Source organism: Centroberyx affinis, unplaced genomic scaffold, assembly GCF_046629955.1.
Source record: "Centroberyx affinis isolate AG114_WGS23_722 - 3 ecotype Tasmania unplaced genomic scaffold, CSIRO-AGI_Caff_v1 ptg005038l_1, whole genome shotgun sequence".
In the NCBI taxonomy this organism is placed as follows: domain Eukaryota; kingdom Metazoa; phylum Chordata; class Actinopteri; order Beryciformes; family Berycidae; genus Centroberyx; species Centroberyx affinis.
The window spans coordinates 496030-510769 of record NW_027282482.1 but is presented as its reverse complement, the minus strand read 5'-3'; the positions used below and the strand labels follow the sequence as shown (position 1 = coordinate 510769).

At 38.0% G+C, this 14740-nt stretch overlaps 2 protein-coding genes across 2 annotated transcripts; one reads left to right on the top strand and one right to left on the bottom strand.

Annotated features, from left to right (window-relative positions):
• The first annotated feature begins 1896 nt into the window (after nt 1-1896).
• On the top strand, nt 1897-3537 carry ifnphi4 (interferon phi 4). The gene is made up of 5 exons (XM_071545747.1): nt 1897-2028; nt 2167-2241; nt 2626-2775; nt 3161-3232; nt 3439-3537. Exons 1-5 carry the CDS (start codon nt 1897-1899, stop codon nt 3535-3537), a joined length of 528 nt encoding a protein of 175 aa, XP_071401848.1.
• Nucleotides 3538-3965: 428 nt separating this feature from the next.
• cd79b (CD79b molecule, immunoglobulin-associated beta) lies at nt 3966-7631 on the bottom strand. The gene is made up of 5 exons (XM_071545765.1): nt 7492-7631; nt 6678-6989; nt 6140-6258; nt 5550-5603; nt 3966-4780 (listed from the first exon to the last, which is right to left on the bottom strand). The coding sequence occupies exons 1-5, from the start codon at nt 7607-7609 to the stop codon at nt 4685-4687; spliced, it is 699 nt and encodes a 232-aa protein (XP_071401866.1). The 5' UTR covers nt 7610-7631; the 3' UTR covers nt 3966-4684.
• Between the last annotated feature and the right edge of the window lie 7109 nt (nt 7632-14740).

Below are 14740 nucleotides of genomic sequence, written 5' to 3'. Positions count from 1 at the left end.
CACACACACACACACACACACACACACACACACACAAATAATAATAAAAAACACCCTATATAATAAAACAATGCAGCGTGGTAGCAGATTTCCTTTCCATTAAATAATAAAGACTAATTCACACACTGCATGTGTAAATGAAACCAGCACAGTCTGCAGCAAGATCTCCTGCACTGACCGCACACAATGACAGATTTCAACGAAAAAGAGCAGTCAATGAGTCACAGCCAATTTTATAAAGGCCATACCTGCTTGAAACTTAATTGGATAAACTATCAAAGATATCTCAACACTGAATGTGTCAATTTTCGATTTTTCTTTTCTTTTTTTTGAAAGTCATAATTGTAGAAAATCCAATATGGTAGATATAGGTGTTTCTATTGGTAAATGAATAGAGCACGTCCGGCTACATGTGTAGACCACGTTTGGTGTCAGTCGGACTCACGGCGTGGGAGTTATGGCCTTCTAATTGTAATGAGAGTAGGCTGTGCATTTGTATTTAGCGCCACCATCTGGCCTATTAGGGTCATCTTTCTTGAGTAAGAAGCCACCACCAATAGGCCTTTCTATCATTTTGCCAAATGGCATGTCTCTATCATGTGCTATCTCACAGGAAATTGTGAAAAGGTGGGAAGAGATTTAGAAAAAAAATGGTTAGGCCTAAGGCAGTAGTGGAAAATGCCCAGCTGATGCATTGATGTAGGCTAGAGGCGAATAAAAGGTTAAGTATGGCCTCCAGTCGATGCCAGGAGGTAAACAACCACAAATATAACACTGTCAGAAAAGCATTAATTCATGCCTCCCATCTTAACCCCTCAAAGCACCCTATCCTTAAATATTTTACATCAGTTTGATATTACTATGATGTGTTCAGGTTTATTGTCAGGCTAGGTGGGTAAAGAGATTTTAGGTGGATTCTCCCATTTCGTCACTTCGCCTCTTCAGCTCGTTGATTAGCAGCTCGACTGGTTCAATACTGTGAAACGTCACCTTTCAATTCAGGTGGATGAGGCGCATTCCACACGTAGGCCACGTGGTCAAAGTCACTTTCGTTTTCTCTTTGCTTGGAAATTTCATCAGCGCGTCGCAGGCCACTTTATTGTGCGGTTTTCATAATCAGTCCTAAATGTCACCATTAATCCTATAGGTCATTAAAGCATTCAGTTAGAACTCAGGATATAAGTCCAATAATTTGATGAATTTGTTATTTTAAGACATTTGTGTCTTATCGGACAGCAGTGGAGAGTGACAAGAAGAGGATGACATGCATCAGAAGAGCCTATAAAGCCAACAACCGACAGTATATCAAATCTAATAAATACTGTATATTGTTGACTGACAGAATGAAAGAAGGTTTAAATAGGCCTACAACCCTTATCAGCAACAGGGATTAAAGTCCAATAATTAATTTTGGATGCCCACATTTCAGTACGTGATCTATATCTTAATATTCAATAGGCCTATAATAACAATAATATTTATATAATTCATTTTTTTTTTATCTGCCATGGTATTAGCCTGTTATATGATTTAATATGGTGTATTCTTTACATGTGGTAGCTGCATTCTATTTTCAAGTTTTGCTGTGATATCTGTGTATCTTTCTATCTTCTTTTATTATAGGATTATTTTTCGTAATGATATGAAGTAAATTCCGAAATTTGTGACATGATGTTGATGCTGATGGCTTTCCACCTTGATGCTGTTTGCAGCCGCACTCCATCCGCAGTCATGTTAATTGGTTTCCAACCGGTGTCATCATGTCGGGAAAGTGAAATAGGTGCGTCCCGTCGCTTCCAGTATAAATGCAGCATACTGAGAGTCTGCTTAAACAGTACAGCTGCTCTGGAAAAAGGATTATTTGCTTTGTGCAAAGACAATTTTTAACATTTAAGAATGTTCAGCAAGACTTTCTTTGTTTGCTTCTTCCTCACTCTACACAGTGAGGGCCTCTCGATGATGTGCAGGTGGATGGATCATAAATTCTCACAACACAGTGAAAGTTCTTTGGCTTTGCTGCGAGTGATGGTGAGTGAACCTGGCACAACTAACTGTGTCATTTAATATTTAATGAAATGCAAATTTACACTGTTGCCTATTTACCGCATGATTTCTAACAACAAATTTGTTTGTTTGTTTGTGTGTGTGTGTGCGTGTGAAATATAGGGTGGGAGTTTTACTATGGACACCACAGAGGTTCCCTTCCCAAACGCCCTGTACACCCAGGCTTCAGAAGCATCAGTAAGTCATCCTGAACTTTGTCCTAAATTCATTAATAAGCTACAATAAACAATACAATAGCTACAATACACCAGGAAACTCAGCTAAGAGATTATCTGAAGGACAATAACCAATGTTACAATTTCTGGATGCACTGTGTAAAATAAAGTATGGGCATCACAGATTTTCCCCAATACCAAAATCAGATTCCATGCGTCACATAGCCTATAAAATATAAGAAATCAAAGAAATGTGACTTGATTTCCGTCCTTTTTCACACAAAGAATGATCTGCTCTAACAGAGAACAGTGCAGTTTTGTTGTCAACAACAGTCCAAAAGTGCTATTAGAGTATCCATACTGTAATCCATTGTCAATTTAAAACAATCCTCTCTCCCTCATCCAGTCTGCGGACCAGCTTGTCTTCATGGTGCAGACTCTGGAGGAGATGGCTGGGCTGTTTGAGGAGGATCAGCAGGCGGTGTCGTGGGAGGAGAGCTCAGTGGACGACTTCCTCAATGTTGTAGCCCAGCAGGCGGAGGGCCTGCGCTCCTGTGTAAGTCTCAACATGGATGAACATAACTTGTACAAACACACAAGTAGGCTACTAACCTGGGATCACTGGTCCACTCACATGGAAAACTCATATTTGAGGACATGCCATGAATCAATGCCTCCTGATTGATTTCCGTTATACTGAAATATCCTGTCATTTGATTGAGTATTGGATGGAAATTTGATAAAGAATCAGCTGATATTAGCATAATGTGCCATTTAGGTTTCTTAAGTTTATCAAGTCAACAAAATAGGTAGACTTAAATACACTTAATATATAATAAAAAAATATGTTTTGGTTGAGATTTCTTTGAATGAATGCAGTGCAGAGCAAATCGGCATAGGCTAATTTTTTTTTTTTAATTTTGAACTTGTGATTCATCTAGATGGTGAGCCAGAAACAAAGCAAGAAGCTGCACATGTATTTCAAGAGACTGTCACACGTCCTAAAACAAAAGGTGAGTCAGCATTATCCCTCTGTATAACCTGCATTCTATCTATCTATCTATCTATCTATCTATCTATCTATCTGTCTGTCTGTCTGTCTATCTATCTATCTATCTATTTATCTATCAGATTTAGGTCTTGGGTATGAGACGCTTTAGTTGAACGTCTACTGTATGCTTCTAATGATAATATTATAATATTGATCTTCTTGCTGCAGGGCCACAGTGCTGAGGCATGGGAGCTGATCAGGAAGGAAATCAGAATGCATCTATTGAAAATTGACCTGCTGGCCTCATCTGCATTCAACACCGCCTAAAATCCATCTGCTTGTCGAGCTGCTTTTTTATTTATTTGTCCATTATTTGTCTGTTTATTTATGTATTTTTTTATTTATTTTTTTATTTGTTGGTTGGTTTGTTTACTTGTTATTCTGTCTATCTGCTATTTTATTTATTTGTTTAATATTTGTCTGTTTATTTATGTATTTATTTATTTATTTGTTGGTTGGTTTGTTTACTTGTTATTCTGTCTATCTGCTATTTTATTTATTTGTTTAATATTTGTCTGTTTATTTATGTATTTATTTATTTATGTGTTTATTTATTTGTTGGTTTGTTTACTTGTTTTCTTTTGTATTTATGTATTTAATAATTAACTTATTGATTCATGTATTTATTAATTAACTTATTGTTTTATGTACCAAATGAGACATACTGTAGCTTTATAATTTAATTTGTTGACGTACTTTATTAGTTAATGAATGTGAATTCAACAAATTGGGAAAATATTTTTATATTACTCAGCTGTTATAGCAAATAAAAAAAAAAGTAAGACTTTCTCTGAAAAATGGAAATGGATTTATTGTTGTTACATTACTCGTTTTACTCAAAAGAAGGGGATACTAATTTTCTTTATTTACAAAAGGAATATGTAGGTCTTGGTTAGGGGCTCTGATACACATAGAGATAACTAATATAACCTCTTACAAAGGTTTGTGATGACCATGTACTGACACCTACAAGATAAAATAGACATAGATACAACATATAAACATATAAACACACACAATTTGTATAAAAGCTTCTTGAAGCACCAAAAAATTCATTTTTTTTAAGTGAGAGCTGCAGAATGGCTAAATTACACTTTAAGGGACTTCATAGCAAAACGGATTTTTGTTCACAGCATGCGGATGCGAGTTCAGCATAGCATCTCACCAATAAGCAGCACCAACACATAAAGGTATAATATATTCATTCCACTGCTTCTGAATAGCATAAAACCACAATGACACATAGCAAGCACTGCAGAATAAGAATACTTTTTTTTTTTACCATAAAAACTCATTTCATTTGTTGAGAATAAAAATGAAACCTGTCCATGTCTGACCGGGGCGATCTCTAGAGACTATGAGTAACTTATGGTAAGTGTGTTGAGGCGGGGAGCCGGTGGGTGGCTCAGCGGTCTCAGTCCTGCTCCCAGGGGACTTCAGCTTCTCCAGCCTGGGCATATGCAGAGATCTCCTCATACAGATCTCCTCCACAGGTCTCGATCCCCAAGCCCTGGGTCAGACAGAGGGATGGGAAGACGGTGTTTTAGTACTTTACATCTATTTTTATGTGAGTCCCATTCAGGGCGTACAAACCTGAGGAAACCTGAGGAATCCTAGATGAAAAGCAACAATCTGCTTTTGTGGTTTTTAAGGTTCAAGAGTCAAAGCACAGTAAAATTTGTTGTCTCAGTACATCAGTTTTAAGGCCTGTGTACTTCATTTGCATGACTGATAGATAAAGATGTACAGCTGCTCAATGCCATGGCAGAGTAGCTCACATTCAAAGTTAAACATCTTGAATCGTCGTCTTGCAATATGAGTTTTACAAAAAGACAATAATACAAAACACATTTCTTTCACTGCTGCTTTGCACAGCTCTGGTGTCATTCTAAAGAAAAACATTTGAGCTAACTAGAGGATCTCACATTCACATCCATGCAGTGAAATAAAGTGACATGACAGGAAAACACTTGGCTTTGAAAGACCTGCTGTGTTAGAATAAGACAAAGACTGTGGCTGCATGCTCACTGAAGCAAGTACTGAAGTGTGTGTGTGCCTTTGTGTGTGTGTGTGTGTGTGTGTGTGCCTGTGTGTGTGTGTGCCTGTGTGTGTGTGTGTGTCTAACCTGGCTATTCAGCATGGTGTGTGTGTGTCTGTACATGTTTTTGTGTGAACATATTACAGAATACGTATGACAACTTAAATAGAATCATGAATAGTAGTGATTTCTAGATTTCTATATTATAATAACTATTATTAATACAGCAATTCCAACCAACCTCATAGATGTGATCAGTTTCAGGCTCTTCATAAATGGAATCCCTTTTCTTCATCTGTAAAAAAAGAAAATAAATGAAAACCGTAAGTAAATAAGGGCATGTACAACATAACTGTAATGGGGAACATAAAGTTATTATGAAAATAAAATATTTAAGTTAAGCTTGAAATTAACACAAACCACCAGCAAAATAAAGGTAAATTTGCAGTGGCTGGTGAGTATGCCTATTCTACTAGCCATTTTTATGGCTATGTCTATTCTATTCTGTTCTGTTCTGTTCTGTTCTGTTCTGTTCTATTCTATTCTATTCTATTCTATTCTATTCTATTCTATTCTGTTCTGTTCTGTTCTGTTCTGTTCTGTTCTGTTCTAATAACAACCTTGGCAGAACAGTAATTCAAATGGATGGTGAGAATGAAGTTCTGAATCCACCAGCCACTGTGGCTGATTGGTTGATTAGTTTCATGTCCTTATCTCTAGCCTTTAAATTTAGCTTGATGCATAAAATGGATATGAATACTGTTATACACATGCTCAGTTTTACATTGTCCGATCACTTCACTCTGGTGTTCAGTGCTTCTTGTCACTCACCATTAAATGGTTGCGTAGCAGAGGGGCAGCAACACATATGGCCAACAGCAGGCCCTGGAGGATCATGAGGCCGTCCTTCAACTGGCTCCTGTAGACCACCGCCTCAAGACTGGTGACTCCTGTGTGAGGCGAGAGAGATGTGTGTGAAGTGGGTGTTGGGGAAAAGTCTAATGGCAGATACTGGTGCAGATATTAGTTAAAAAAGCAACACTTAAGGTAGTGATCCATTGTATTTCTGTAGATCAGATCTGAATAATACTTTATATAAGACAAGATTAGATAAGATAAGATAAGACAAGATAAGATAGCACTTTATTGATCCTCTTGGGGAAATTATATGTCAGATGATATAAGGGGGTTTGAGATTGGAGTGGAGATTCCTTCGCCTGATCAATCATTTGATTATCAGCAGTGTATCAAATGAAGCCTGTTGGGGAACCCTGAGCCTGCTTTTTTTCTGCAACCAATAAAGACACACACGTAGATAGTACATGCTCCATACAGTTACAATAGCTGAAATATTGTTCCAGCCCCTTACTGGCAACTTGCAGTTCGGTCCCTGGTCCCCATATATTGTTCAACTTGCAGTAGTACACTGCGCTGTCAGTAATGCGCAATTTCTTGAGGGTGATGGAGGCGTTGCTGTTGCCCTCTGTCCTATTGTAGATGTGGATCCGCTCTCCGGCATATACTGGGGTTCTGGCCTCACGCTTCACTTTGTAGTCGGTGGCCCTGAACCACTCTACATGGGCCGTCTTGTTTTTTTCTCCGCCCACACAGTAAATGATCACCGCTTTTTGGTTGGTTTTCACCCCATAGAACCGGGGCTTCTGGCTGACCTGTCGAGCCACTGTGGGGGAGAAAGAGGGTGAATTGTTAAACACTTTCTGGACATTACGACACAGTTATAGCGGCACAGTCACTTTTAATCGTGACAAAGAATGGAATATCTTAGTATCTTTCACAGAAATATATTAAAATAACCAAGGAGACATCAGTTCATTAACATGACAATGACTGTTCTTATACACTCTTTGTCTCAGAAGGCAACTTCCTCATTTGCCCCCAGATGGCCAGGAAGTGCTGGTAATGGAGCCGAAGTCAAAAATAACATGCAAAACACTTGTATGCAGTGTAAATGTGATCATACAGACTTAAAAAATAAAATTACAACTAAATTACTGTGTGAAGTAGTGGCACAATGGTATGCACTAGTCTATAATAACACTGTAACAATATTCTGCATGTTACTAATATTGATATTTGTTGCTAATATTAATATTGATTTTTGCATAATTTGCTACATTCCTGTCGCTAATCAAAATGATGTTAGAGTGAGAGTTTACATTTACCTGAGAGATTGACCAAAGCAAGCCCATAGCATCCAATCAGCAGCCAGCGCATGGTGAAAAACAGAAGTAAAATATTCCTAATGCAGATGTATACAAGTTGGCATTCCTCTACAGTCATGAAAGGCTTGTGTGCAGGGGGAAGAGGTTCCTGCACCACTGGGTGTGTTGACTGCTTGGTTCTACACACCCATTAATGGCAGGCAAATGAGGGGAAGAACCAGAGTCCCACCACAACAACTCTGAACAACATGTAACTTCCTAATGAGCCCCAAACTTGAAAGACAATAACATTTACATTAAAATCCTGTCCAATTTCCAACATTGATATATTAATCAGAACCTGATCAATGGTTTCCCAAGAAGAACGATGATGGTGGTGGCATTGACAGATAAAACCTGGAGAAGCCTATGTTCACTGACAATCGGCTAATTTAGAGACTGACTGGAGATCCATACAATGTTGGAGCTATTAGATCCAAATGGACCTTATTTATTACTGCGTTCACAGTTATGAGCCAGTAAATGTGCACATGCAAAACCATCCTAGGTAGGCTACTACCACATTGTCAGTTCCCCATTCATCATCAATGGAGTAGCTCCAGGATTTGTCTTTTGATGACTTACACGATTTCATGATATCTATCTTGGCTCTCACATCTAGTTTCGCAATAGACTTGTTGATGTTCACAGAAATATAGTAAAAATTATATTTTAGAGAGGTTTTTTGACTTTATAGCATATTATCATCTTGTCTTCATTAGACTGCATCAGTGGCGTGCACGAGGACCGGTGGCGCGCAGCACCTGCCCTTTTGTGATCAGATGATCTTTTGATTCGTGACTTTTTTCCTCCTTACACTCCAACAGTCAAGCCCAGGCAGCGATTAAAACTCGTCGTTTCAACACAATAACACTCACTAATTAGCTATTGAGCACTTATCACGACATTTCGGTTATAATATTCCATTTGAAACTTTTCATAGCGTTGCTCTCACACTTTTGCCTGGGTCCAGACAACTCACACTTCCTTATTTAGGCTACTTTGCTGGCTGCCGGGTTCAAGTCACATCGGAAGAACGTTATTTTGTGCCGAAAGCTTTCTTCACTTGGTTTTAATCACTGCAACGTCCACATCCACAATCATTTGTACGTATTAAGTTAAAAAATCAATCATAAACGAGCAACCGCGGATATTTCTCGCTTTGAGTGGGTGTAGTTGATTGTATTCGTGTGAATCTAACTGATAATTGTGATTTTCAATACTTTGGACCGCCAACATCGGTGGATTTGCTGCTTGTGTTGACACACTTCGTTGGAAAATATCACCCCACATATCCTACTTATAGGCCTGATTACCACTAGGAGGTTGACATAAACGTTTTTCTCCCACTGGGAAGCCCGTATTTACGGAACATCCGGAGAACGCAGCATCAAAGCACTTGACCGGTCTATAGGCAGGTCCCGTTGTGAGTCCCAGAGTGAGTGTTGAAATAGGCTACTTTTTGGATTCAGCTGAAGGTGTAAAGTAGCCTATGTGTAAGTGAAAAAGCACATCATATCAAAAGTCTCTTAAATAACTGGATTTAATTGCATACTACTGAATGAAGAGTTTAATAGGTAGGCTACTAGTGCAGTGCCCGTTCGCGCCGCTGCGGCACAGAGCGCTGTTCGCTTGTTTGTTCAAAGTTTATTAATATTGACCGTGTCGCGTGTCCAAATTGCACCAAATTCACCAAAGTCGATCGGACGAACGGTTCTCGAGATATGCGACGGACACACACACACACACACACACACACACACACACACACACACAGACAGGTTCCTTGCTTTATAGTATGATTACATCGTCAATTTGTGATAATTCCTCGCAATCAGGTCCATTAGCCCCTTTTCTCTGCTGTTAAACTGGTTGGGGATAAAAAGGGCTTCAGTAAGGGTCACTTAGATGGAAGAGCTGATGTTGGGTAAGCAAAAAGCAATCACATGTTAGTGACGACTCAGATTGAGCAACTAGGCCTATTCTAATATATCTATCACGTTTAGTCTTTAGTGCCCTTTTATAGCTTGACAGCACCTGTCCTTGTGAGTTGTATTTATTTTTATTTTACCAGGTAAATCTAATTTAGATTAAGAGTCTTGGCCAAGAAAACCTGGCCAAGAAAAAAGCATCAAAAAGATTCATAAAAGATGCCTCAAACTATTACAAGGTTAATAAATAAACAGAACAAAGACAGTTTCCAATAGAGTCCATCTTCAGGCCCTTCATTAGCATTTTAAATTCTCCCACAGAGATCAGATTCGACAGCTTTAGGTCATTCTGTAATGAGTTCAGAATACATGAAGGTCTTTTACCAAGGTCAGAACAGACATTCAGACCAGACAACAGGAACAACTTGTGGCTACAACCAATCATTTCCTAGAATGAAAGAAAGTAAAACAGAAAGAACCCAAATTTGAATTTCAACTTTTTAAAAAGACAATCAATGTGAGGTTTAAAGGATAGATGATCATCAATTAAGATACCCAGGTATTTGTAACTGAACACTAACTCAAACTGCGTGCCTTGTGCGATGTTAGTCTGTCCATGACACTGTTTTGGATGCAACTTCATCAACAAACAAGGTGCTTTTAGTGCAAGTGCAGTCATGAGTGAACTATTCATAACCAGGTCATCCAAGCTGATCACGTTTCCCTAATTTGAAAGGGGATATGTACCAAACTGTCACTGTCTCAGCTTCCACCTTCTGTTGTACGTAGTCTGGTCGATTTACATACAGTGTGGGAGCTGGTGATAGACCACTGTTTCCATCATCAACTTTCATTTGTCAGATTCTGCCAGGGCCCAGATGTATGCTGAAGGGGAATACCTCTCTCACACAGTAATGGTAATAAAAGATGATTCAGAGGATCAGGCTTCGATAGGATAGGTTACAGTTCAGAGTCCACTGAAAATATACAAACCTTTCATTTTCGATTGGGGATAGTGGCTGTCCTAAATCATGTAAGTTGTACCTTTCCATCCACAGAAGCAGCAAAAATAGGGATAAATAAAGTGGTGAACCGTTCAGCATCACCTGTAAACAAGCACTGTAAACACAGCAGCCACAGGTGGGAACTGTACTTAATGTTTGATGGACATCAAGGTTGGACTGGGCGATATTGACAAAATCAAATATCACAATATTTTAGACCGAATACCTCGATATCGATAATGTGACCATATTTTGGGGATGAATATTCCTGCTTTCATAAGATATTTACACACAAGGAAATATGGAAAATTAATAATGATCATTAGTAATCAGGAATGTGTACTCAGTAATAAGTAATGTGGATATGATGAGCGGGTAAAGCCAATCATTGTTCATTTTACTCAGCCAGAGCAGGCTAATAAGTTCACAAAATTGTGTGACTTTACTGTAACTCAGCCTTGAAGATTTTATTACGAAAACCAAAATCCCAGATGATATCTAGTCTCATATCACAATATCGATATTATTGCCCAGCCCTACATCAAGAACTGTTGGTGAAGAAGTTAAGCAGCATGCTGAAAGTCACTGGCTGCAGGACTGAAAGCAGCCAAACTCATTTCCAAAGCACTAATCCAGCTGAGCGCACATCCTTCTATCTAAAGCGTCCTGGCACCGGGCAAGGTACTGCTTAGTGTGCAACCTCAAAAATATGCAAATAAATCACAGAGGCCCCCCTTATCTCTCGTAAAAGGCAGTGCTTATTTTGACTGTTGACATGGGGACAGTCCAACACAAAAAATAAGGAAGCGACCAGGCAGATAGGGCAAATGAGTTGTGTACTGATACAGTGTAATGGGAGAAAAAACAGGGTTCCTCAATGCTTCTGTACTGAAGATGAAAACATGACAAATGGAAGAATACTCCAAAAAGCAAACACAAACACAATTCAACCTGGCTCTTTTGAGCAACTGACACTGCTGACAGGACTACTAGTTACCTGTGAAAGCCATCTCCCTGCTGAGTTAAAAATAAAAGGTGTGAAAGAATTGAGAGTTGCCAGTCCACAGGGCCAGCAGAGGGCCTCAGTGTAAACATTACCAAGCAGCACATACAGTCGCTAGTACTGACAACACATAGAAACACACTGCTTACTTTTCCCCATGAGTAATGATTTATTCTAACAACATAGTTCAATTTTTTTACAATAATAAAATAATATAAATATACAATACAGAAGAAGAAAAAGTCTAAAAAAAAAGTAAAACTTCCACCAATGAGCGCATAAGTAGGCTATGTACAGGCAACACTGACTGTGGGTGTACCAGTTAAGCTCTCCCTCCATCAAAAATGTAAACAAAGGTGTATATATCGTCTAGATAATTCATAAGATTGTACCATCAGAGGAGAATACAGCCGAATGGTGCAGCGGCGCAGTGGATCTCGAGTGGGATCGCTGCCGGTCTCATTACACACTTCTGACAGGAATAACTGCCATGCTGCGGCAGCACGATAAGACAAAGAGACCCCCTTGCAGTTGATACATTCATTTTTTTCCCCAGGGTTAAATGTTAAAACAGAGTGAAGCACATAAACAAGGTGCTCTGTTTCTGAAGAGAGACAACCTCCTTACAACAAAGCTAGAAAACTGTAAAAGTGCTTATGTCATTCATTTATAGTTTCAGAGTAAGACATTTTAAATCAGTTAAGACTTACATGACAGTAAGTGAAGCAACTTTTCAACATGAGGACAGACTTGAAATGCAAAGATCCATTGGGCTTAAAGTGGCTTTTTCTATTGAAACTGAAATATACTGTAAAGTTATACATTTTGTGTAATTAAAAAGCAAATTTGTATATATATAATATATATATAATAATAATAATAATATAATATATAATATATATATAATTTGTATATATATAATTTGTATAATATTTCAGCTATGGAGTAGTTTATTTTGTAAATATCTAAATAAGCGTGATTATCTAAATGTTAGAAAGTGGCATTTTCCCTTAATTTCAGGAAGCAAGGAAGTCATGTATTTTATCCAAAACTACAGTTAGCTTCCTTTAAGTTGGCAAGCAAAATGTTGAATCAAATCAAAGGACAAACACTGCACTTGATCACACACAAGACAAAAGTCCATTTCCCATGTACGTACCAAAGTAACATTACTATAATTGAGTGATTTAGTAGACAAACGTAGAAAACAGATAAAACAAACATCTGTCGTACAACCAAGTTCATGTAAACATCGCATATAAAGTCAACAGTCACAGATAGCCTCACAACCTGAAAAGTGAAATGGAAACCCACCCAAGGGAAAAAACAAGTGAATGCTTGCTTTGCTGAAAATGGGAGATGCACAAGATCAGTAACTTTGAGATAATCTAATATCTGAGAGAACAAAAAGCACAAACAGAACATTTATGAGACATGCATATATTAGTGATGGGATCATCTTGGAGACAGGAGGGTCTCTCAGTTACACAGTCAACTGCTCTAACGTGACCTGGAGGGGATATAAATAGTGCAATGTAAACTGGGTCTTTTTGAATGAGCCTGTTAGCATGTTACTCCGTGTATCAAGGGGCATTGATTGATGGTGACTGCCTGAGCTGGCCCACATTATTGTTAACTAATAATAGTCAGTCAGGTTGATAGAGATCAGGGTTTCACTGGTGGATTGGGATAAATCCAGTCCAGATAAGCCTTACTTTTTAGATATCAATTTATATGTTACAAAGTAGTAGTGTATACGGCTAATAGTGTATACGGCTAATTGAAATAATTTGCATGTGGATCCCTCACACTGATGAGATTCCACATAAAAGTGACTTAAAGTAAGCAGGAAAAGGAATTTGCTCAGTTTTATTTTTCAAAAATGAAAACAAATAAATTGACTTCCAATTGTACCATTTAGCAATTACAGTAAAATACTGAAATGTGAGTTTCAGTGTAGCTCTCATGATGAAGTAGTGCTGGGTTTTCTTTAAAAACACCTTATGTATACCAATTTAATTTTCAAATATAGCTCTGTTAGAGAGTTGGAAAATAACGCTGCGTTCACATAATATGGGAAGAAGCGAAAGAATGTTGTTGCTACAACTTGGACGCGTTTTTGTTTGACTTGTTAGCACACCTACATTTACAATAATTTTTAATTATGAATCTAAAATCAACTATAAACAAACTGTAGCAGACACTACTGGATTTTTGTAAGTAGTCTTGATTGGATTACTGTGAATATAATTGATCATTTTGATTTTTGTTATCTTGGACCACTGACATCAGTGGATTCGCTGCAGTGCTTGTCACCTGTGTTGACATTCTTCTGCAATTTGTAATACCAAGTGGAAAATTTTGGAGACTACAAAAAAAATCCCACATCCTACTTGTAAGTGCCACTAGGAGGTTGACATGAATGGCTTTTCCCATTCAGCAGGTGGTATTTATGGTAAATCCCGCATGACGTGAACGCAGCATCAGATCCCATAATAATAATAATAATAATAATAATAATTCATCTTTTTTCATGTGATATTCAGGTTGTTCTTTGGCAAAAAAACGGGGTGCATGGTTTGGTTCTCTAGTAATAGCCATCCAAAAAGAAAAACTTTATTGCTAAGGGCATGCATTAAACTCTCATTTGGGAATTGAGTTTACATATAAATGTTATGGGGAACTACTTTTTAGACTTCTCAGAAATGTCAGGTGAGCAAAACCTTGCTGTGTCATGTATTTCAAAGTTGCTTTTTCACTGGACATAATCTATCACTTCACAGGTTCTTGTCCACAGTGACCTGATATTGCCTTAACCCAACAACAGCAACAAAAACTAAACTGTGGAAGAAACTAACTATGGCCTTAATTCACAACTGAAATGTCAATCAAAATACTTTTTGCCCCCACCTGAATGCAAGGAGACAAGCATCACAGGCACAGAAAATGGGTTTGTACAGGCAAATTTGCTGGGTTGTACACTGAATTTCTGCCTGTGTCATTTGACTTAAATATTCTTCGCATTTAACATTCAACAAAGTGATGTTGATTTAAGGTTATTTACCTCTCCTATCCAGTTGGTGGCTACTTTAGCTATCAATGGCTATCAGCAGAGAATCAAACCATGTACTCCACTTGGTTCTTAACCCACAGTCCAAAAAGCCGCTTAAATATCACATGAAAACACAGGAATCATTTGTTAAGTTTATTAATATAAAATGCAAACATTCATTAGCATTAGACATCTCTTCATCTCTCAAGTGGGAAAAGTC